The following is a 23,997-nucleotide window of genomic DNA, read 5'->3' as shown; positions in this document are numbered from 1 at the left end:
TTTCTAGATGAATAAGGTCGAGATATATGGGTAGGAGTGTATTCAATTTAATAGGCATAAAAACACAATGTAAACTTCACAGCAGTTTTTTGGAAGTGTTTAGAATATTGATTCAGCCATGAAAGTTTCAAAAGCTTGTTTGGACTATCATGTGAATAACAAACTATATTGATAAATTTATTATCAATAAATCAATTTATTATTTCACAAGAGAGGCACCCTATTTTCATTGGTAAGGCCTTTCCATCTTCACTCTGTCATCTTCAGGGAAAAGAACAAGAAGTGTTGACATGTTGAGACATAAGCAAATACCATGACTTCTTCCTCCATTTCCCAATAAAAGCCTGGCCACAGTCTCAGTCCCCAGCTTTGGTACAATGGCTTTCCTTCTTGCTTGGACCTGTGTGTTAGTTGGTTGCTTTTCTGCTTCTCTAGCAGGAGCATATAATTTCTCAGATCTGTATCCACCACTGTGGGAGAAGAGTCCTAGTCAGCTCAGTGACTACAGGGTAGAGAATGGAAAGTACCTCATTGATCCCTGGATATACTCGGAGAGACTGGGGATGTACAAAATCCTAGTGAACAAGACAGCGAGTTATTTTGAAAACATTGTGGCTAACAATGAACAAAATATTTTTTGGGGTTTACCTCTCCAGCATGGCTGGCAATACAGAACAGGTAAGAATGACTCTTGTTTTCATCCTGATGATCTACTAATATGACCACATAGTAATTGGGAAGTAAGATTCTGTAAATACCATACCATGTTTTTGAAAATTGATTCTTTTCTTTTTCCTCTTTCCCCTCATAACCATATTTCTTCACTTCTCCTCCATAAAGCCTACTTTTACATGCTTTTGTATTGACTATAATCCACAATGGGGCATAAGGAATAGTTGCCAAACACAAAAAGACTTCATATTAAATCTATTGAAATCTATTGAGCATACTTCAAATATTTATTGAACTCCTGCTAGGTGCTAGATGCCATTTGAAGCATTTAGATGAACAAAACAGTCAAAAGGATATACATTAAAAACAGAAGTTGATGTCAAATTTACCTGAATTTTTTTGAAGTCCCCATTGTGATTACCTATACATGGAGATAGTGCTGATACGTAAGGAGTGCCATCTTGTTCATAAGGATGTTTGTCTGCAAATGATTGATTCCTCTTGAAAATACATTCTAGTGTTTCATTAGGAGATATGTTGTGGGCCAAGGATTCATAAATTAGATATTTTTGTTCTTGCCAACAGAAAAAGCTCATGAAGGAGCTTATCCACACTGATAATACCACCAATAAAGAAATATGTTCTATTCCAATAGAAAAGATATAGAGGGTAGATTATGGTTGATCTTAAGTCTGAGCAGTGGTCATATTCAGGAGCTACTGAGGAGGACAAGTCATGCTTTTTTATTAGGGAATATCCTGAGACCCAAATCTACTCCTATTTATCTGGCATTCATTGGGGTCAAAACAACCCTTGTCCAAGAGAAATCATTAATATAAAGTCTGCTATGGGAGGCATGCCAACCTCAGGGGAGGTACAGGGGAGTTGGTAGATTAATGCTCTTCTTTTTCTTTCTTTGCATTCACACATCAGGATCAAGTCTGACTAAACTCATCCATTGATGAGCTGATAAGTGTTCAACATTTGCTAAGAGCAGTGGAGAGATGGGGTGTGAATGAGTACTTTCAGACAGTTTCCCTGCCATTAAAGAATTTACAGCACAAGTGAAATAGGAAAGATAGCAGAAATTAAATAGAAAACAATAAACAATAACTCTTGGATAGACATTAAAAGTGCAAAACAAGGGCCAGAGTGGAGTCAGATGGAGTGATCAGAAAAAAATGAATTTAACCTGAGACTTGAAATGTGGATGAAATTTTACTGGGGAAATAGAAATGAAATCTACTAGGAAATAAAAGAATGAGCCAAAACAGTGTTTCTCAGTCTTGGCTGCATGTTGAAAATAACTACCTAGTTAAAAGAAACAAACAAACAAAAAAAAAAAACAGTGTTTAAGTCCACCTGAGAAATTCTATTCTAATTTGATAATATTGGAAATTAAGGCAAAGGACAAGACCTGGAAATAGAATAGCATAGAAACATGTGCTTGACTGTAGGTTGTGTGTGTGTGTGTGTGTGTGTTTAAGGAAGGGACAAGAAAAGGAAGGGAGAAGGATTGAGTGCGAGGGACTTGTTGGGGACCAATGAAAGAAGAAGAGAACAATTTAAAGCAAAATATTTATTGATATTCAGGAATTAATGTTAGTATATAACAAATAATCGCTGCACCCTCTCTTTTCTAGGAAGATTAGCTGATCCCAGAGGAAGGAAAGGCTGTGGCTATGAATCTGGAGATCATTTGTGTATCTCTGTGGACAGCTGGTGGGCTGGTAGGTTCATTTATTTTTATTTTTTTTAAAGATTTTATTTATTTATTCGACAGAGATCACAAGTAGGCAGAGAGGCAGGCGGGGGGTTGGGGAAGCAGGCTCCCCAATGATCAGAGAGCTCGATGTGGGGCTTGATCTCCTGACTCTGGGATCATAACCTGAACTGAAGGCAGAGGCTTTAAGCCACTGAGCCACCCAGGTGCCCCTGGTAGGTCCTTTAATAGCAAAATAGGTAATAGCCATTCCCAAGGAAAGTATTCAACCTAAAATCTTAGAGACAGAGACAAAATAATACTATTCTTTTGTAAGAAGGAATCTATTTCATCATGTACCTTGTGGTCTTTATGCCACATTCTAGAATTTAACAGCCATAAGGTCAATAATGATTCCTCAGGACACATAGCGCTTTTCACAGAAGGACGGAAACAAGGAACTGTAAAGGACCATGGCCTCTGAAAGCCCAGCACTGGCAGTCAGGTGGGAGGTCCCACGAGAGTCTCCAGAATGAGGAAGGATGAGAAATGAGAGAACAAGCAAATAGGGCTTTGCCTCATTTTGTTCAGACCGAATGTGTTTGACTTTAAAACCATAAGTGTCAGAGTAGTGTGCCACAAATGATTTTGTCAATCCGTAATCAAAGGCTCAGTCACGTATTTAATACAAAAATAATCAAAAGGTTATTTTCTAATTCTTTAATTCTGTTTTGTTTTTTAGTAATAAAATTAATTTCCACACAATTTCTTAGAGATATTTCCCAATATCTCTAAGAATACATTAAGTTTCACTTTCTTGGATTTACACACATCATATAACACCTTTACATGTTTTTCTAATACTGTGCAGACCAGTTCTTTTCAAAGACCCACAGTCATGGCCACGGATGTAGAACTCAGGCTTCTTTATTCGATTGATTTAGTAGTTTGGAGTAGCAGTCTGCTCCACTGGGGCGTAGAATTGCATTCATAAATACATGTCTTATCATAGACAATGTTCTGCATCACCAGTGAGAATCAGTATAAGCTTTATAGCTATCAAAATTATAATGTCTAAATCTGATGGAATAGGTTATTTTTAGAGAGAAATAAAAAAGTTAATTCATTGCCAATTTAGTTATCCAAAGATCAATTGTCAACACTTACCCAAAATGTTTGCTTTAAAAACCCAATATAATACAAGGATTTTGTGATATCATGGTTGCACATTAAACTTGACTAAGTACAAAGTACAAAATGTTAACACTCTTGCCACATTAAATGTTTTAGAAAAGTATTGTTATGATAAAGCTTCAGTTAGAGGTGTATCATTCTATGCGTAAATAGATAATTTTCTTTTTTTTTTTTTACCTAACACTTTGAAAAAATGGATATTAAGTAATACTAAATTAATATGAAATGTCAACATTAATTTTTATTTAAGATATAGACAACAGCTTGAGTCTGTGTTTATTTATGATTCTAGGCTTATTAAGAAAAGCTATATATGTGATCCTTAGGGAGATTTTTAATTTTTTTTGGTAGTGACTAACTTTTTGGTTTCTGGACCTGTGATTTTTGCTTACTAGTTTACAGACTACTTAAAAATATTCTCTATCGCATTTGTTAGTGCTTGTGATAATAATAAGTATTTTTGCTGTTACAGATATGAATTACTTTCTAAGTGCATTACCTTTCCTGGCTGCGGTTGATTCCGGCATAATGGGGATATCATCAGACCAAATCATGCTTTTGCCGCCACCCAAGGATCAGACGAATTTTTGCCTTAATATTTCTAGTTGTCAATCATCCTATCCTGAGATAATGAGCAAGTGGAATGCCTTTTACCAGGTTGCTTTCTTAAGTTTTATAATTTATTTTCTTAGGAGGTGATAAGAGAATTTCCTTTTCTATATAATGTTTTTTGTCTAGGTCTTTGTTTTCATCATGTAATATTTTCCTAAGTGCAAAAATGTAAATTGTTATGCAAATTATATTATTACTTTAGTGGGGGATTATGTGCCATTAGTACCCTCTGAACCAATACAACATTAACACAAAGTCTATCCACTCATTTAAATTAAATTATACATAAATGTGAGAGCACAAAATGTATCTTACTAAATAAAAGGAGTGTTCCGGCTAATTGAACCTGCATGGCAACCAAGGGTTAACTCTTGGGAGAAATACAATTATAGAGTTTGTTTTTAGAACAGTCAATTAACTTATTTCAATTGAATTAATAAATGATCATACATAGGGAGAACTAAACAATTATGTGACAATCAAAACCAAATATTCAATAAGCAAAATGCAAACATTGGCTAAATATAGAAGTGGTAGAAGGTCCACAATAAAAAGATAGATTTACTTGTTCTGTAGATTATTAATTCACTACTTTAGATATGATTGAATTAAATATCCTAACAAAAATTTCCTCTTTTTCTTAATTTTAAACTTTTGTGGTAGTTTCTACTATGGTGGCAGAAAAACAAATGACAAACCAAAACCAAAATCCTCCTGGCCAGTATAAAATACTGACTCTTGTGAAAATTGTTGCAGCTCATCTCTTATAGGTGCATTCAGTAATAATACTTATAATAGGTATTTATTATACTCTATTATGGAGTGTTATTCACTAAGGGCCTGCATAGTTCTTAGAAACAAAAGTTCTCCTCTCTTGTAGAATATTTCTAGCTTATATATGGGATTCAATGAAATTTAAGGAAAGAAATTGTTATATTTTCTCAAATACGAATAAATGTCTCCTTTGCTATAGCATTTGCAGAATCCTTCTAGCAGCTTTGAAGACCTGTTGAAGTACTTCTGGGCTGCACATGTTTCAAGCTTGGAACATGCTAGCAAAATATTTGAAGATAGGTAAGAATGGATAGAAAATCATTTCTATTTAAGATGGTAAATGATTTTGGCCTTACTTAACGCCTTTTTATTCCTCTTCTAAAGTGATGGTTAATCTTCCTTTTAAATAATATTACTCACTGAGTATTTTAATGATGAAGTATAACTCTTTTAGAATGATTAGATTAAAAAGTGTTTTATGAAGAAGGGGCAAAATCTTTTACTAACCAACTGATAACTAACAAAACAGCTAGCCAACCAACCAACAAATAAAATATACAACAATTTCTCTACATAAAAAAAAAGAAAAATTTTCTTCATTATTTTGACCATGGGCACATCATATGGTAGGTACACACTTAAAGAAAAAGATAAACTAGCCTCAGGATTAGCACACAGGATAGCTTAGCAGATTATCAAGCCACTCTACATGTTACATCTACATGTTACACTCTATATCTAGAGTGCTTTGTTGTGAATGATAATGTATTAGTCAGGGTTCTCCAAACAGTGCCAATAGGAGATAGTGTTAGAGAGATGATAGATAGATAGAGAGATGATAGATTAATAGATTAGCTAGATGATAGATAGATAAATAGGTAGGTAGATAGATAGGTGGAAGCAGGAGAAGCTTATCTTCCAGTTTGAAGGCCATCAGTCAAGAGAATTCTCTCTTACTTTAAGGAAGGTTAGACTTTTGTTCTAATACACCTTCAAAAGATTGGATATGGCCCATCCACATTAGGGAGGGCAATATGTTTCACTCAGTCCACTGATTTTGGAAACTGAGATTTCCCAAAAAACACCCTTACAGAAACACCCAAAATAATGTTTAACTAAATATCTGGGCACCCTGAGGCCCAGTCAAGTTGACACATAATAAAATTAGCTATTGTGGACACTGTCTGAGGGTGAAGTCAACCACTTTGAGTGAAGTGTGGGGTAGAAATCTGGGTATGGTAAAAAACAGGAACCAAAAAATTGGGTTCCTTGGTATTGTATGAGTAGACTGGTAAAGCCAGGCAGGCATGTGTGCCTCTTAATTTCACTGATTGTCTCTCCCACTGACTCCATCAGTTAGGTAAATAAATCACGTAAGTCGCAGATTCAAAGCACATTTCCTCCTTTACCTCCTTTATTGATATGGTTTCAAAAATCAGATATTAAGTTGGGCAATGGAAGAGTTTTCTCCTGGGGCAGCATCAGTGATAGGATTTGGGGCTGCAGTTGTAACTCAACTGCTTTTTCTATTCTGATGACAGGAAATAGGTATGAGATTATTAGACAATGATTCTGGCCTGATATCCTAATGACTGATAGCAAGTCATTGTTCTAGATTACTCTTTCATTTACAGATGTTCCAGGTTCATATACAAAGATAAATCACTAGAGAATCCAACTTTGTCCCTAAAAAATATAAGAGTACTTCAGGTAAATTCAAGGAGATTGAAGAAACTTTTTTCTTATAGGCATATTTCCTGTCTCCTGTGGACTTAGACTTTTAATCTAATTGTATTTATTCCTATATATGTAATGGAACTGCTTTAGAAAGAAATACCATATTTTTAACAGGCTAAATTTATTTAAAAACTCCAAAATCACAGGGCATATGAATTTTTGGTGTATAATCTTAAATATTTACATGACTATTTTGATCACAAGCATATGACCTAAAAATTTTTTTTCTGATAGTGTTAGAAGCACTTTCCTCAATAATTATAACCAAAACATTGCTTTTTAATAGCTCTTTTTATTCTCTGAAATTTGATCCTTCTTACTTGGCCTTCTATGTAGGTATCAACAAGTGACTCTCTCAAATGGGTTTTTTAAACAGCTACTGTTTCTTAAGTACAATAAGTAAAAGAAATTTCCTGAAGTATCCTAATATAAGATCTCACCTGAAAACACCTCCTTTCTCTAGATCCCAAGTATGTAGTTGAGCTGTTTAGGAACTTTCTTAAAATGTTATGGCCAGGGAGTAGCAGGGCTAGTATTCAAATTTCTCCTGACTCCATAGCTCATTTTCTTACCTGCAAGCTGTACTGTCTGCAAGGTACATAGCCTACAAACTCATTTGATGAGGTCAGTAACTACCAAGGTTCTTCCCTTCTAAAAAGATATTAAAAGCTATTAAACAATAAAAAAATGCTTCCACCTTTTCAATATATAATGAAGCAGGAATAAAATACAATATTCACTTCCTTGATGAAGAGTCTTGAAATTCTGGGGAGAGATGAACCATGCAGGCAATCACCGAACTGAACAAAAAATCATTCTTAACCTCTTCTCCCTCCCTCTAGGTAGGTTAGCAGGCAAGTGAGTGTGATCAGAGCCTCCCTGTCCTAGGAGTTAGAATAGTGGATGGATGGCCCTTAGACCATCTGTGGGAATGGTCTGTGGGAAGATCTTAGCATCTTCCCACAGCTGCTGCTATCTCTATTTCAGGAATTCTTCAGAGATCCATCCATCCTTTCCTCCCTCCCTCCCTCGCTCCCTCCCTCCCGTCTTTCCTTCCTTCCTTCCTGTTCCTTTAATTCATATATTGAATTCAGGTGTGCTTTCTTACTTTTTGTTTTGGGTCACTTTTAGTTTGTATATTATCCACTTCGTATATGGCAATGATTTAGTCACGTGGTTCTATGAGATTTTTCCGTCTCTTCCACCAAAAATACGTAAGTAAATGAAACAGCTGCATCCAGGGAGAATACGACTATAACCACTGGTTGCTTTGCTATTTGGTACTATATTTCTAAAAATAAAAAATCCTATAACATTTCCTGATTTATAGATTTAAGTATAATCCTTTTTATCATGGCCATAGAAAATTACCACTTAGTTCCCCTCACCCACACACCATACAAATTCTTCCCACTTCTCACTTTCTCTGCATGATTGTTTAGTGATTTGGATTGGGACAATGTTCAGTGGCTACATTATTTTAACTATTAATTGCTCTTCATATCACATGTACTAAACTGATTATAATTATTTTCCTTTGCTATCTTATTCCCTTTAGCGTTGATAATTTTTTACATATTTTTGTTTACTTTCTATTGTATACAACGCTAATTACTTCAAGCTGGCAAACCAAGGAAGTTTCTTCTCAACATGTTTAAAAGCATCTGGAATTATATCAATTTTTTCTTCTTGAAGAGGTTTCTTTCAGAGCTGTTGACCTGCTCTGCTTTGCCTAGGTGGTCTGATAAGATTCTTAGGTCTCTAGTATCTTCATACTAGATTTCCTTTGTCTCTTCTTTGAGTTGAATCGCCCCTTTCCAGTATCCTGTATCTTTTTATTTCTTGGATTACTTTGTTTGTCAGGACTTACATACTGGTCGATTCAGAACAGTTGTATAAGAAGAAAAAATTGTAGGTAATTTGCATTCTTACAGTATCATTATTCTATCACGATTTCGGACTGAGGCTTTGAGTGATTACAGAAACCTAGCTGGTAATACTTAAGATTTTTGAAGGCATATCTCCATTATTTTTTAGCTTCAGTTTCATTGTTGAGAAGTCTGCAATTTATTAGGTGTGTTGTCCTGTATTTCATTTTGTTTTCTTCACGAGAATGTAGACAGGTGATAACTACTAAATCTCAGTGTCATAGACCAGTGTTTATTCCTCACATGTTTAAGATTCAGCTGGGCAGGTCTGCTCATTCCTAGGCTCACATCGTGTTAGCTGACTTTGATTGGCATTCCAGGGTTGAGTGAAGCTCAGCTCTGCTCCACTTGTCTTCTAATTCTTCAGTAAGCAAGTTTGAGTGTTTACCATAGTGACGGCAGACTGACAAGAGAGAGAAACCAAATTGTGAAAACATATTACTGGCTTACAGGGTGTCAAGTTGGCTAATATCCTATTGGCCAAATTAAATCTTATGGCTGAACCAGGATCAGAAAGTTATGCCTCTCTCCTTCCCACCTCCTTCCAATGTAACAGGGAAGGGGCCCTGGGAAAAACAAACACCAGAGATAGAGTGAGTTTGGAAAACTGCAGACATGTTTGCAATCTATTATATACTGGGATATTTCCTTCAAATCTCATATGTTACTTTTTAAAGAATATATTAGGGTTTTTTCTTTACATGAGACAATACTGAGCTCTGTATGGTCTACATATACTTAAAACTGTTGGATCTTGGATCCTAAGATTGATTGGTGCACGTATATCTGTATTTTATATTAAAAGGAGCCTCTTAAGGTGTATTTTTATTTTTATTTTAACTTGGCTACATCTTAACTGAAATATTAGATGAATTGTCTGGTAACAGATTCAGTTAAATCATTTGAAAAGATTCCATTTGATCTGACTTTGCTTATATGCCTTTGTGCCTTGAACTGGTGCCCTCACCTCTTTCCTAGGGTTTATTTAAGCCATTGTTTTTAGGGCTTGCTGTTTGTCTAAGCCATTGCAGTTTATTTAAACCATTGTTTCTCACTTGTGATGAGCACTGGGTGTTATATGTAAGTGACGAATCACTAAATTCTACTTTTGAAACAATACTACACTATAAGTTAATTGACTAGTAAATAAAAACTTGAAACTAAAAAATCAAAAAGAGAAGCAAGAAAATAATGAGGCTGAAATTCTGAATGGACTAATTAAAATTGTACCTGTTTCCACTTGTCTCTTAGGTTGGAGTATTATTCTAAACCAGAAGCAAATTTTGGAAGAAATTGGTGTGTGGCTGTGAAATATTTAGCTGTAGCCCTCTTTCCAACAACTTTGGTCAGAACATATGAATTCCAGAAGGGCCTGCCTCCACGAATGCTTGTTAACGGGGATAGAGCCCCCTTCATCCACGACTTTACTGACTTTCAAAACACGGTTCTTCTTGTTCTAAGTTTTCTTCGCCAAGTGGATAACTCTCCAGGTAAGAGCCTTGTAAGCAATACCTCAAAGAAAATTAATATTTCATGGGATAAAGGAAAAAATAATGATTTTATTTGATACAAAGATCATCATAACACATATTGTCAAAGAAAGTCATGATTTTCCATGGGTATCCATTCCACAGGTTTTGGTCCTTCTAAGGGTGGCCTGTCCTTTCTTATGCATCTTTATTGATCTATGAAGCCACCAGACAACCTCCAGTCCCCTTTTCATCCATAAACCCAGATACAGTCCTTTGCTGCTGTTACACTATTCCTTTTTTAAAAATCTTATACATTGCTCTTAAATTTAACAACAACAACAAAAAAATCTCAAAAGAAAATGTGCCATGATTAATGGGAAAAACTAGCAAATTGACTTATGTGAGCTCACTTGATCTAGTCTTACTAGATGAAATATAGATGTGGATGAAATATTCTGCTGCAGTCCCTCAACTGTAGGGCTTCCTTTAGAATGAAAAACAGAAGGGATCTATAATTGTACCTTTGAATTACCACATCATCTCAGTTTTCTAGATATGCTTTATGCAGTGAACCAAGCTGAAAACATTCAATTAAAATAATTAAAATGTTGTGATTTTTAACCCCTCCAAAAGAATCTGAAAGATACAAAACCAAAGTAAACATAAATACATTAAATATATGTTTTGAAATCTTATTTGTATTAATTCGAGTAAGAATTAACCCCAAACATTTAAGGCTTTCATGCAATGGCAGTTTCTTCTTGCTGTAGTAATGGTTCCAGTGAAATATTCTCAGTCAATGGCAGTTTCCTTTTACACAATGAATAGAGGAGTAAGTTACCTTCTATCTGTGCTTGTTCCAACCCCTGACTTCTATATAATCTACATCCCACCAGCAGAAAGATGCTCTCATGTTTGGAGAAGCAGTGGGGTAGGGAATTAAACTGTTATCTAAGGACTACTTTTGTGTGACAAACTATACCATGAAAGGAGAAGCATGAATTTTGTTAATCGCCTGCCAAATTATCAGATGGCATAAATTACATAGGCTTGGGTTGTAGAAACTGGATTTCCTGTTAAGATGTACAAGGTGAAGAACTGAGTGGAGAGTGAAACTTATTTCATTTAAAGCGTGAAAGTACCATTGTACAAGATTTTATTACAGATTAAGTTTTACTGAAATTTGGCTTTGTGTCACAAGTTTGAATCGCTTTCACCAAAAAAAAAAAAAAAAAAAAAAATGGGAGAGTAAATGTTGAAAGTTACTGGTGAAAAAATGGTGAACCTTGATAGTGTAATTGTATATACCTTATATAACAAGGTACTTACTGTTGTCAATTGTCATTCTCATGGCAAGCACTCTCCACTGACACCCAGAATTCAGTCTGTGTCAAAGGCCTTGGAGTTTTCAAATAAGCAAAGAATAGAGAAAACAGATATATTGAAATCAAGGCATGAGTGAAAAACAGATACTGATACTTAAAAATGAGCATTTTCAGTTAATCTTTGATAGAAACATATGTACACATTTACAATAAAGTTTAAAAGTGTCATGTAGCTACTTTTTAGTCTCCAGAATGATTTTCCACAAGAAACTTAAGCTAAGTTCATTAAATTTAATCTACAAAATAAAATTAACATTTTCAGGCTTCAAATTAGCTTTTTAACATTTTTGCTGATGGTAAGAATTGACATGGAGTTTTAAATTTTTAATTTTGTAAAATTCTGAACCATCTCTTTATCTTTAGTGGCATCAAGTTTTAATCCTTGACTATACATAGTCTAAGAGTAAAGTCCATATTTAAGTTGAAAGATAACATTAGGTATAAATTAGTAAGAAAACAAAGCTTGCCTAGATTTTATTACTTTATTTCCGCATGGGTGATATTTAAAATGAACAATGAAGACTGCATGAAAATTTAAAACTGTCAAAAGCTGATATTCATGTTAATATAATTTTAAAATGCTTTTAAAAACTTGTTGAATTTCATGATTCAAGACTGAGGCCAGGTGCCCCTTTTGCTGCCCCTAACCTGAACAAGAGGTTTGTTATCTCCTACTCTTCTGCTGCAATGGTCACTACCTCCTCCTTTCTTTGAATGAGGACAACTGTTTGCTGAAGTATGATGTATGGTTGGGTGAAAGGAAATGAACTTGGGCATCTCAGAAGCTGCAGTGAAGATGGTGACATAGGAAGCTCCTGAACTTACTCCTTTCACGGACACCAAACAGACAGCTACAGACAGAAAGATTCACTCTGAAAGAAATCCAGAAACTAGCTGAGTGACTCTTACTCTTTGGGGAAATGAGAAAAAATACACATCAATGTAGGAAGGAGAGGCTGAGACACAATCTTGCCATAAGCCCCAGCCATGGTGAAGCAACACAGAATAGGGAGAGATCTCACAACTCCCAGCTTCTCCTTAAGGAGTGATGAGTTTGGACCCCACATTCATCCATACATTGGAACCCCAACTTCTAAGACTTCCATGTGAGAGATGTGCTCCCAAACATCTAGTTTTGAAAACCAACAAGGCTTGGATGCACAAGACTCAGAAGGCTATAGCAAACTAGGAGACAATTCTTGAAAGGTTTGTGCAGACACACTGTGGCAAATTCCCAAGGGTACACAGCAGAGGCAGCAAACTGAAACACACCCAGTCTTTTCATGAAAGAAGGCTGTTTGTTCATTCTAATAGCTGTGGACTGAGGGGCAGCTTTCCAATTTAATACTGCAACACTACAGAAACCAAGAACTTGATGGTGTCATCTTGGCACTCTCCCTTTATTTTGTTTCAGAGGAAATGTATCTCCTGTAAGGAACTTGTACACACATCTGTGCCATGTTTTTTTCAGAGGATACCCCGTGATTGCATGGCTCCAATGGCCAACAGAGCTTAATTAAATTGATGGGTTCCATAGGACTGTAACAAACAAAAACTGCTACTTGAGGATCCAGCTTAAAACCATCTGGCATCCAGTTGTCGACTGAGCTCTGCCTCTTTGGGACACTGATAGGTCTTGGCCCACCTTCAATTACTGGGGGCCATTAAGAACACACTATGCAGTTTCACAAAGAATTGGAAGACACCCAAGAGGAAGGGCATTGTTGAATGGTAAAATTTATCTTTTATACAGAGGCCTCTTCTTCAAAACTGGGAGAGGTGGCTGTTTTGTCTAATCCATAGAAACCAGCACAGAAATGCAAGGAAAATGAAGACACAGAGGAGTATGTTCCAAACAATAGAACAGCATGAAACCTCAGAAAAAGACTTCACTAAAATGGAGATAAGTGATTTACCTGATAAAGAGTTCAAAACAATGGTCACAAAGATACTCTCTGAGGTCCGGAAAAGAATTCATGAACAAAGTAAAAATTTCAATAGGGAAATATAAAATATAAAGTACCAAACTGAATTCACTGACCTGAAAAAATATAATAACAGAGCTGAAAAATTCAATAGAGAGATTCAACTGCAGTTTGGATGAAGTGGAAGACAGGATGCAGAACTTGAGAAAAAGACAGCAGATGTCATCCAATGAGAGGAGCAAAAAGAGAGAAGAATGAGAAAGTATGAAGATAGGTTAAAGACATGTATAAAACAACATCAAGTGGACCAATACTTATGTTGCAAGGGTCCGAGAAATAGAAGAGAGAGAGAAAGGAGCAGAAAATGTATTGAAAGAAATCATGACTGAAAATTTCTGTTACTTGGGGAGGACACAGACATCCAGATTCAGGAAATCTAGAGTTCCAAATAAGATGAACCCCAAAAGACCTACACCAAAACACAGAATTAAATTGTCAAAAGTTAAAGACAAAAAGGGAAACTTAAAAGGAATAAGAGAAAACTCATTTTGTACAAGGGAATCTCCTCTCCCTCCATAAGACTCAGGAGATTTTTTTAGGAGAAATTTTACCAGTCAGAAGGGTGGCATGAATTATTTCAAGCACTGAAAGAAAAAACTCCCAAACATGAATACTCTACCTGGCAAAATTTTTCTTCATAATTGAAGGAAAAATAAAGAGTTCTCCAGACAAGCAAAAGCTGAAAGTGTTCAGCACCAGTAAACTGGCTTTATAAGAAATGTTAAAGGGTCTTCTTTAAACTGAAATAAAAGAGTTGCTAATTATAACAAGAGAACATATGAAAGCATAAATCCCTTTGATAAAGGTAAAATACAGTTAAATTCAGGATAATCTAATGTAATGGTGGTGTGTTCATAACCTATAAACTTATAAATGAAGAAAAACAATTCCATTTACAATTACATCAAAAAGAATAAAATATCTAGAAGTAAATTTAATCAAGGAGGTGAAAGACCTGTACACTGAAAACTGTAAGACAGTAATGAAAGAAATTGAAAAAGACACAAGTAAATGGAAAGAAATTTCATGTTCATGAATTGGAAAATTAATATTGTTAAAAAGTCCATACTACCCAAAACAGTCTACAGATTTAATGCATCATGTATTAAAATTCCAGTGTCATTTTCCACAGAAGTAAAATGATCCTAAAATGTGGATTCAACCACAAAAACACCCTGTGTAGCCAAGCAGTCTTGAGAAGGAAGACCAAATCTGGAGGCATCTCACTTACAAATTTCAAGCTATACTATAAAGCTCTAGTTAGCAAAACAGTAAGGTACTAGCATAAAAAGAGACACATAGATCAATGGAACAGAATAGAGAGCCAGAAATAAATCCACACGTATGTGGTCAGTTAATTTACAGCAAAGGAAGGAGCCAAGAATAAACAACGGAGAGAGGACATTCTCTTAAATAAATGGTGCTGGGAGAACTGGGCAGCCACCTGCAAAAGAATGAATTGGGCCATTATCTTACCTCAAATGCAAATGGATTAAAGACTCAACAGTGAGATCTGGAGCCATAATCCGGTAGGAGAAAACAAAGGGTAAGCTCCTTGACATTGATCTTAGTGATGAGTGTTTGAATTAGACATCAAATGCAAAGGCAACAACAAGAACAAAATACAAATGGGACTATATTAAAAGGCAGCAAAGGAAATTATTATTATAGAAGCTTCTCATAGTTGCTGATGTTAACTCCAAGAAACAACTACATACTACTTTGAGAAGTAAATATGTCAAAAAACAAGGTTCTGATATGAGATGAAACTGAAAAACCTAGTAACATTTGTAGACAAAACAGTGAAACAAGTTTTAGACCAACTTAAAAATCAATTTGTTTCAATAAACTGAGTTTTGGGGGGGTAATGATCATTGTTTTATATTTCAAAAGTATTGAGCTTAGAAATTAGTTGTACGATAATGCCTTTGTATGTTTGTCTTTTCCCATGCATTTTTAAATAACCAGTAATCTACACTTCATTAAAATTTTTGAATGTGTTGACTGACTCAATATTAATCAAATTAACCTAACTTCCTCACTAGTTTAAACAGAAAGAAGAGAAAAGAGCTATTTTGGTTCTTAGGACTTTATAACAGATTAGCTCTAGCCAACTGAGAAACATGAGCCAAATTCTCTCACCCACCAATCAGGTAGCATGCTCCATCTCCATGGAAAGAATTAAACGATGTTAACAAGAATAGCTCTTCATGGAAATTAATCTTCCCATCCCCAGAGTGTAGGAAGAAAACAGAAGAAGATCTGGGACCAAGCGTTCTGGACACTTTCAAACCATTAACTCTCATATGTTAACAGATCTAACCTGAAATATTTCTTCTCTTCAAAAATCATTTTAAAAACTCTTATTTTTTCTCTATTTTAAAAGCATTTAAATTACTGTTACTTTTACTGACTTATCTTAAACTATAATACAGTCAAACTTAAAAAGCCCAGTGCATTGATACATTAAATGACAATTAAAGTCTTCTTCCCCACCTCTTTTCATTTATACCTCTTGGCTCTTCACCCAGTTTTTAAAAGTGGTGCAAATTTTGTTTGAACATAAATATATAAATGGATAAATAAGACCTGTGCTGTTTGCACAAATGAAATCATACTCACTGCTTTGCACTCCATTTTTTTACTAGAAAATTTTCTTGAAGCTCTTGATATCAGGACATATTGATCCAGCTCATTCTGTTTAACAGATATGTAATGTTTTATTTAATAAATTTACTATAACTGTAGGCATTATTTTCTGTTATAAACTGATGGTAATAATGTAACAATGGCATTTTATGTATGTTTTTCTTGGCAGAGTTTATGATTTTACCGATAAATTTGTAGAGAGGAAATGAATTAAAGTCAATGAGTCATATATTGCTGAGTGGCACTTAAAATAGTTTTCAGGAGTTTCATTTTTGTTATAAAACTGAATTAAAGTTTTTGTTTTCTCTAAATTCCTATAATATAGCAATTTCTGTAACTTACATTAGTTTCTTATGTAGAAAATGCTACTGCACTATTGTATTAATTTACAGTTGTTTTTTTAATTTAAATTCATTAGCCAACATATAGTACATCATTAGTTACAGATATAGAGTTCAATAAGTCTTCAGTTGCATATAACACCCAGTGCTCATCACAACATGTGCCCTTCTTAATGCCCATCACCTAATTACCCCATCCCCCCACCCGCCTATCCTTCCAGCAGCCCTTAGTTTGTTTCCTATAGTTAAGAATCTATAATGGTTTGTCTCCTTCTCTGATTTCTTCTCATTTAGTTTTCCCTCTCTTTCCCTATGATCCTCTGCACTGTTTCTTACATTCCACATATGAGTGAAAACATATGATAATTGTTCTCTGATTGACTTATTTCACTCAGCATAATACCCTTCAGTTCCTTCATATCACAGTAAAAATTGTAAATGGTAGGATTTCATCCTTTTTGGTGGCTGAGTAATATTCCATTGTATACATGAACCACATCTTTACGCATTCATCAGCTGAAGAAGATCTTAGCTCCTTTCAGTTTGGCTACCACAGACATTGCTGTTATGAACATAGGGGTGCGTGTGGCCCTTTTTTTCCACTATATCTGTAACTTTGGGATAAATACCCAGTAGTGCCATTTCTGGGTCATAGGGTAGCTCTATTTTTAACTTCTTGAGGAACATCCATACTGTTTTCCAGAATGGCTGTACCAGCTTGCATTCCCACCAACAGTGTAAGAGTGTTCCCCTCTCTCCACAACCTTGCCAACATTTGTTGTTTCCTGACTTGTTCATTTTAGCCATTTGACTGGTGTGAAGTGGTATCTCATTGTAGTTTTGATTTGTATTTTCCTGATGTTTAGGAATGTTGAACATTTTTTCATGTGTCTGCTAGCCAGTTGTATGCCTTCTTTGGAAAAATGTCTGTTCATGTCTTCCGCCCATTTCTTGACGAGATTATTTGGTTTGGGGGTTATCTGATACATCATTTGCAAACATCTTCTCCCATTGTGTAGGTTGCCCGTTAGTTTTGTTGATGAATTTACAATTCTTTTGATGTGCTTGTGCACTTTCCCTAGTTTTCTGATTATTTGTATTTCTTACTGATTTTTATATGAGTTTGTCAATAAATTTTAAATTTAAAAACTTTATATGTATAATTATCAAGTAACAAATATGTAATTTTTATGTGAAAATACATAGTTTTATTTAAAATAAACATTTTAACAATTAAGTATTAACTTGAATTTACATGTAATAATTTTATATCTTTTCCAGGTTTATTTTCATTGACTGCATGGAAAATTTTAATGAGGACACATCATGCAAGGATGCAAGTTCTAGAGCTTTTTCAAGTAATTCTTGAAATCTTTAATCCAACATTTCTGAGTGTTTCCAGTGTTTAATTAGTGAACTAAAGATGAACAATTCTAATTTGTTGAGCAACAGTAATTTCAAAATTTTAATATGATCATAACCATATAGTTTTCTTGTTTCTGATATTTTTGATTTATGCTCATTTGTTAGGAATTTATCCATGCATTCTAACTTTAAATTCAAATCAATGTTATGATTATTTTGCTTGATTAATAATTCTTGAGTTTTTAAATTTTAGGATCTAAAGAAAATTATATTAAGCCATCATAAATCATTGTGAAATCAATAAACAGACATTAAATTTATATGGCTCCATTGTTGTTACCCTATATAACCTAATTACATGAAATTTAGAGCAATATATCTTGCTGATTTATAACCAAAATCCAGAACGTTTTAAAATAAATACTGACAGTCAACTAAGATTTTTAAAACTCATTACACAGAACTAACAGAATACATACCTCATTTGTATTTCTATGTGTGTGGGTGTTTCCTGTCCTTGGGTCCAAACTTGATAATGAATGCTTCAGTGTCAAGTTTGTCAGTGTTGCTCTCTTTCAGGAGAGAGACTACTCTGGCCAGAGGGTGGTGACTTCCAGTGCTGAAATGAAGCTTTTGTATGTAGGTTTTCCCAGGGCCTCATCCACAGACTGAATCTACCCTCCAACTGTTGGAAAAGGAAATACTTCTACACTTGCTCTCTTTCTGATTTAAGTAATGTCCCCATCATGACCAGAAGCTTCTTTTCACTTAAAAGTCAGATCATGTTTCTCCTCTGCTCAAACTTAAAATGGCTTGCTATCTCTTTCAGAGTAAAACCCACAGCATATATACATGTGGCTCACACAGCTGACAGGATCTAGTTGTATTAGATCTCACTCCCTCTTTCCTACTCTCCTCCTACTATCCCCTTTCACAACGGCCTCCTTGCTCTTCCTCAAACACTGAAACACACGCGTGACTCATGATTTTTGGAGCATTGTTTCTTTTCTGTCAAGAATGCTCTTCCCCCAAACCACTGCCTGCCTCAGCTCTCCACCTCTTACTGCTCTTTTTTCCAATGTCACCTTCTTTGACTGTCAGGATATTCTTGGACTTCTTTGTGTAAATTTGTACCCACACAGTAATCTCTATCCTTTTTATCCTGCTTTATTTTTTTCTTCATATCGCTTATCTCCACCCATCACATGCTCTATTAGTTTCTTTGTTTCTTGTCTGCCTTCCTACACCAGTGTAGGAGCTCCGTGATGGTAGAGCTTTTTTTCTATAATAGCTGCATCCCTAGGACCCAGGACAGAAGTTTTGGTAAACACTAAATTATAGTCTTGTTTGGATGAATACATGAAAAATAAAAGAATGTTTGAATAAATAAAAAATAATTGATGGAGCTTTCAAATACTAACCCGAGTTTTGTTTTAATATGAAAGCCACAGACATATGCTATGGGTACTGAAAGAAAAAAGCAGAAATTACCTGATAATCAAAGTGCATAATAAATTTTCAGAAGACAAAATCAGAATAAGCAAGGAATTGACGATATCCAATCTAATCACTAGTGTATTGTTTAGGAAAATAATTACAAAAGCAAAGAAAAAGTAAAAAAAATCAAATAGGACAAAAAAGTAAATTGACTGCATTAACTAACAGTGGGTAGAGGGAAGTAGCATTTCATAGACACACCTAATACTGTGATCTTTTGAGGAGTGTAAAGTACTGGGGCCTTTCCCACAAAGGAAGAATTTAGGAAGTCACGCTTGTTTGTGAGAAGTGACTCTTCTTTGTATGGGGTGGGGAGGGTCAGTCTCAGACCTAGTCTACCAATAATTTTTTAAAAATCATTTTGAACCCATAGTACACTTTACTGCAATGACGCAGAAAAAGTGAATGAATAGAAATTTTTTCAGTAATTAAAAATCAGTGTTTTTTAAACCATACTTTTATTTTTTATGTTATTCCTACACTTATCAGCTAACTGAAATTTGATCTGTATATTCATCAGTAGAGGAAAGATTCCATACTGTTCTTAATTAGTTTAGAGTATGTTCTTTCTGTGTTTAAGAGGCATAAAACTAATAAATGAATCTCCATTTCCTCTCTGGTCCTATGTCCCAGTCACATCCTTATTTTAGGACTCTGCTTTTGCAGGCAGCACATTGGTATAATGGAAACTCATGATCCTACATTATTTCCATTGGAACAAAAGAAGGAGAGAGAGAGAAACAGAGGAAGAGATCATCTGAATTGGTTTATTGCTTTAGGATTGATTTCACACAAGAACTAAGTCTACTGAAATCCCTTTAGTCTTGAATTTCTGAGTTTATGTATCTGGGAAATATATGTTTAATTAATTGGTACACAGTGATTGAAATCAGGACCTTTATAAATTAATGAAGTCAAGTCACTCTGACTCACCTAATCTCTAAACTCATGAAATTCCAAGGAGCAGAACGTTTGGAGTGCTTAGTCTTACAGTTCCTGAAGCCATGCACGGATTTGCAAAGTGCTTGGCATTTCTGGGGGCATGCATCCCTTCAACGTTCTAATTCATCCTGATGAACCATAAGCTTTGAACATATTAACTCCTTGTTTTACCTTTTGGATGAGTCTTTTTTGGTATTACACCCACATACTGGGGAATTAAACCCAAACAGATGATGGGATAACAATTCACACTCAGCTACACTTTTGATAGAGTGAGCAATTACCTGGGTTAGTAAGAGTTCCTTTTGTTGAAGTGACGATAATCCAAACTACCTGGGGCAAAAAGGGGGATCTAGTGGAGGGACACCTTGTTGTCCAATGTGATTAAAGGAGAGTTTTAAACAATTTTTGAGCCGTGAACACTTCCAGGACTCTCTATCCCAGCCTCTTGCCTCTGCTTCTCTGTTTTTAAGCTTCATTTTCTTCCTATTAGAGGCTGCCTTCTTGCTCTGTATCGCCCTTGGCCCGCAAGGATGACAAGAACCCTGGTTCAGATGCATCTTCTCTCTCTTCTCTCTATTTCCGCAAGTCTACACACTTATATATGCTTACATGACCAATTAAAGCGAGCAGGGTACAGGAGGGAGCGAATCAGGCTGTGCACCTAAACGAACAACTTCGCTAGCAACCAATGCTGTTTACTTCCTCTTCCGGCATTCTGCTTAATCTCACGAGGCAATCCTAACCTGGCAACTAGCCAGGCGCCATCTTTTAATGGCGGAGGCCGCCCTGGCCAGGGGCCTGCCTCCGACAGCTCTGCTTCCTAGAACCCATATGTTGCTTCTCCTTCTACTAGGAGGCACTGGCTGGCTTTCCCCAATTCTAATTTGAATAAAGCCCCAGGAAAGGATACTGAGTTTCTCTTTTTAGGTCATAGTACTACCCTTGGTGTATTCAGTCAAGGCAAAAAGCCCACAGTGCCATGACTGACCCAGCCTGAGTCTGGGGCAGAATCTTGAACTAGTTAATATCATAGGAGATGTTGGGGCTTGGAGATCAGATTTGAAATAACATAATAGCTCCCATTCAAACCATGTGTCCTAATGGGACAGGGAGACCGCTCCATGATGTAGGAGAATGTTAACCTAGAATTGCTGGCAAGTTAGCCCTGTGACTACATTCTGAATATGGAGAGATTTCAAGGAAAATGAGAAGGCCTTACTGTTTCTCAAAAATTGGTGTCTCATGCGCTTGGGTTTTTGAAATTCCATACTAGTGATCCCTGTATTTCTTTGATTTAAGGAAGCATCCATACTAAAAAACAAGTAGGGACACCTGGATGGTGCAGTCTGTTGAGTGCCCGGCTCTTGGTTACCAATCCGGTTATGATCTCTGGGTCGTGGAATGGAGCTCCTCATTGGGCTTTGTGCTCAGCCTCGGAATCTGCTTAGAATTTTCTCTCCCCCAGCTCTCTCTGCCCCTCCCACCCCAACATAGGTTTTAGGAAAAAGAAACCCAAAGAACTATTTTGGGGAGAATGTGCTGCCACTCATAATGACTTGCCTAAGGGTTATCTTATTCTACCTGTTTTCCTTGCTGGCAGAATCTGCCTCTCTCCGTAGAAGCTGAGAATGTTCCCTGAAACTACTGTCCTTTCTGGTTCATGGTAGGCACTTAATAAATGTTGAAGTACTGAGTGGTTATTGGAGATTGAATGCTTAAAGAGCCCCAGCCCAGCACACTGAGAGGCCATGTGTCTGGGAATTAAGTCCATGTAGTTTGGAGTCATGCAGATATTAGCTCAAGTCTCATTTCTGATCTTGGGAAACTTAAAATTTGGAAAACATACACATGTATACACATTTTATATCAAAGTGTCTGATAGAGTATCTGGCAAATAATAATAGTTACAAATCTACTAGTGTCAAGGACTTCTCTAAAGGCTTACATTTGTTCGCTCGCCTGAACATCACAACAACCCTTATGAGCTAGGTAGGTACACTTACTATTTACATTTTATAGACAAGCAAACTGAGAATAGGAGGATAAATGACTTGTCTAGGTCACTATTGGGCCATGTCTTTAAATAAATATTAATTATGATTAGACATGCAATCATTAAGATACAATTTGGAAAGAACGTGAAACAGAAAACGGGAAAAAAAGAATACATTATATTTAGATTTTTGTTGTACCATCTAGAAATAATCAAAAGAATCTCATCCTTTACATATATCACCCTATGTAATAACTGAGGATATTTTAGTTTGCTTAATGCAGTCTTTAAACAGGTATTATACATTGGAAATATATTTACAATTATATGTTTACATATTTTATCAGCCCAACAAAGAAAACAGCACACATTTAAAGGATCATTCCAACTAACATTCTAACCAGTATTCCAGTGTTGTTGTTGATAATAACTTTTAAATTTAAAAAACATTGGCATACATTCTCTTGCAGAAAATAGGCATTTGCTTACTGCTGCAGAATAAAATGAGCCAGATTTCAAGGCTTGCAACACTGTGGTTGATATGTGAGCCTTCTTTCTGGGAAGTAAATAATTGCTAACAATGAAGTAAAAAGTAGGTAAGTGCTAGGGGCCCTTCCTGAGGATGTGCTCACTTATCCCACAGATGGCACGGGAGCTGCTTTGCAGTTCACAGCTAGGATAGGAGAGAGGGAGCCACAAGGTGCAGAACTGGCCAGCCAACTTGGTTCTGAATCCACCTGTCCACAAACAATTTTGATACAATGCAGCCATGCTATTCCCTTTTATAAATGTGGGAATTATAAGAGCAGGATTCTAACATTTATCATTTCTCCACAGTGCAGCACAATTTTAATATGATACCTGACAGCTTTATATAAAAAATTGATCGATTTGAATATTTTAAAGATTATATCTAGCTCAACATCACCTGATGATTTTTAGTAGCAACTTATATTTATATTGAAGAAATAATATTTCATAGTGTATGTGATCAATAAATTTTCCCTGGAGGACTAGACATGTACTGAGAGCTTTTACATGCACAGAATTCATCATACCATGCGCTAGAAGCCTAGTATTTAACATTCTTTTATCTTGTGTGATTAGGTCTTTAAAATCTTGATATTATTAGATAGCAAGGAGGAAAAAAAGAGAAAGCAGGTAACTTTTACATGATGTTCTCTTTCCTTGAGATAATGATACTTTATGATGTGTTGGACATAATTTTTTATCCTGCCCCAGGTGAAAAAAAAAGTTGTTACTCTAGCTTGCTATAATTAGTTTAATTACCAATACCTGTATTAAATGTTAGTAAGGGAACAGTTATTTGTGGCATAGATAAACTAAGAGCTAAGAAATGTCATTGTTTGCAACATTTAAAAGTTGATACATTTTGAATGTAAATCTCATTAGTGTCAAAAGAAAGTTGAGGGTTTTTTAAAGATGCCTTAAATAGGAAATATGTACATGCACCATCAACATATTTTTAGTTGATATAAATGTTTGGATGATAATGTATTTCGTTAAATAAATCTGCTACATCACAGAATCATCTGGCATCCTTGCAGTTCTTTAAAAATGTATCACCTTAATAAAAATTTGAAAAATGTTTCCTTGGGATATAGAAAGCAGCAGCTCTTGCAATATCTTCATTTCTACCCCATTCCCTCCTTCAAGAGAAATTCAGAAGTGAGCAAGAAATCACCTGAGATTTATCAGAAATCAATATTCACATATACGCACTCA

At 35.5% G+C, this 23,997-nt stretch overlaps 1 protein-coding gene across 1 annotated transcript; it reads left to right on the top strand.

Moving 5' to 3' along the window:
* Nucleotides 1-377: 377 nt before the first annotated feature.
* LOC309864249 (protein LEG1 homolog) lies at nucleotides 378-18,136 on the top strand (the record flags this gene model as incomplete). Its single annotated transcript, XM_082729595.1, has 6 exons — nucleotides 378-678; nucleotides 2,316-2,402; nucleotides 4,041-4,225; nucleotides 5,154-5,254; nucleotides 9,871-10,109; nucleotides 17,733-18,136. 6 exons carry the CDS (start codon nucleotides 378-380, stop codon nucleotides 17,858-17,860), a joined length of 1,041 nt encoding a protein of 346 aa, XP_082585721.1. The 3' UTR covers nucleotides 17,861-18,136.
* Between the last annotated feature and the right edge of the window lie 5,861 nt (nucleotides 18,137-23,997).

This window comes from Mustela nivalis (genome assembly GCF_964662115.1).
Source record: "Mustela nivalis genome assembly, chromosome: 5".
In the NCBI taxonomy this organism is placed as follows: domain Eukaryota; kingdom Metazoa; phylum Chordata; class Mammalia; order Carnivora; family Mustelidae; genus Mustela; species Mustela nivalis.
The sequence above is the reverse complement of the archived record's forward strand: the minus strand, read 5'-3'. Positions and strand labels throughout refer to the sequence as shown.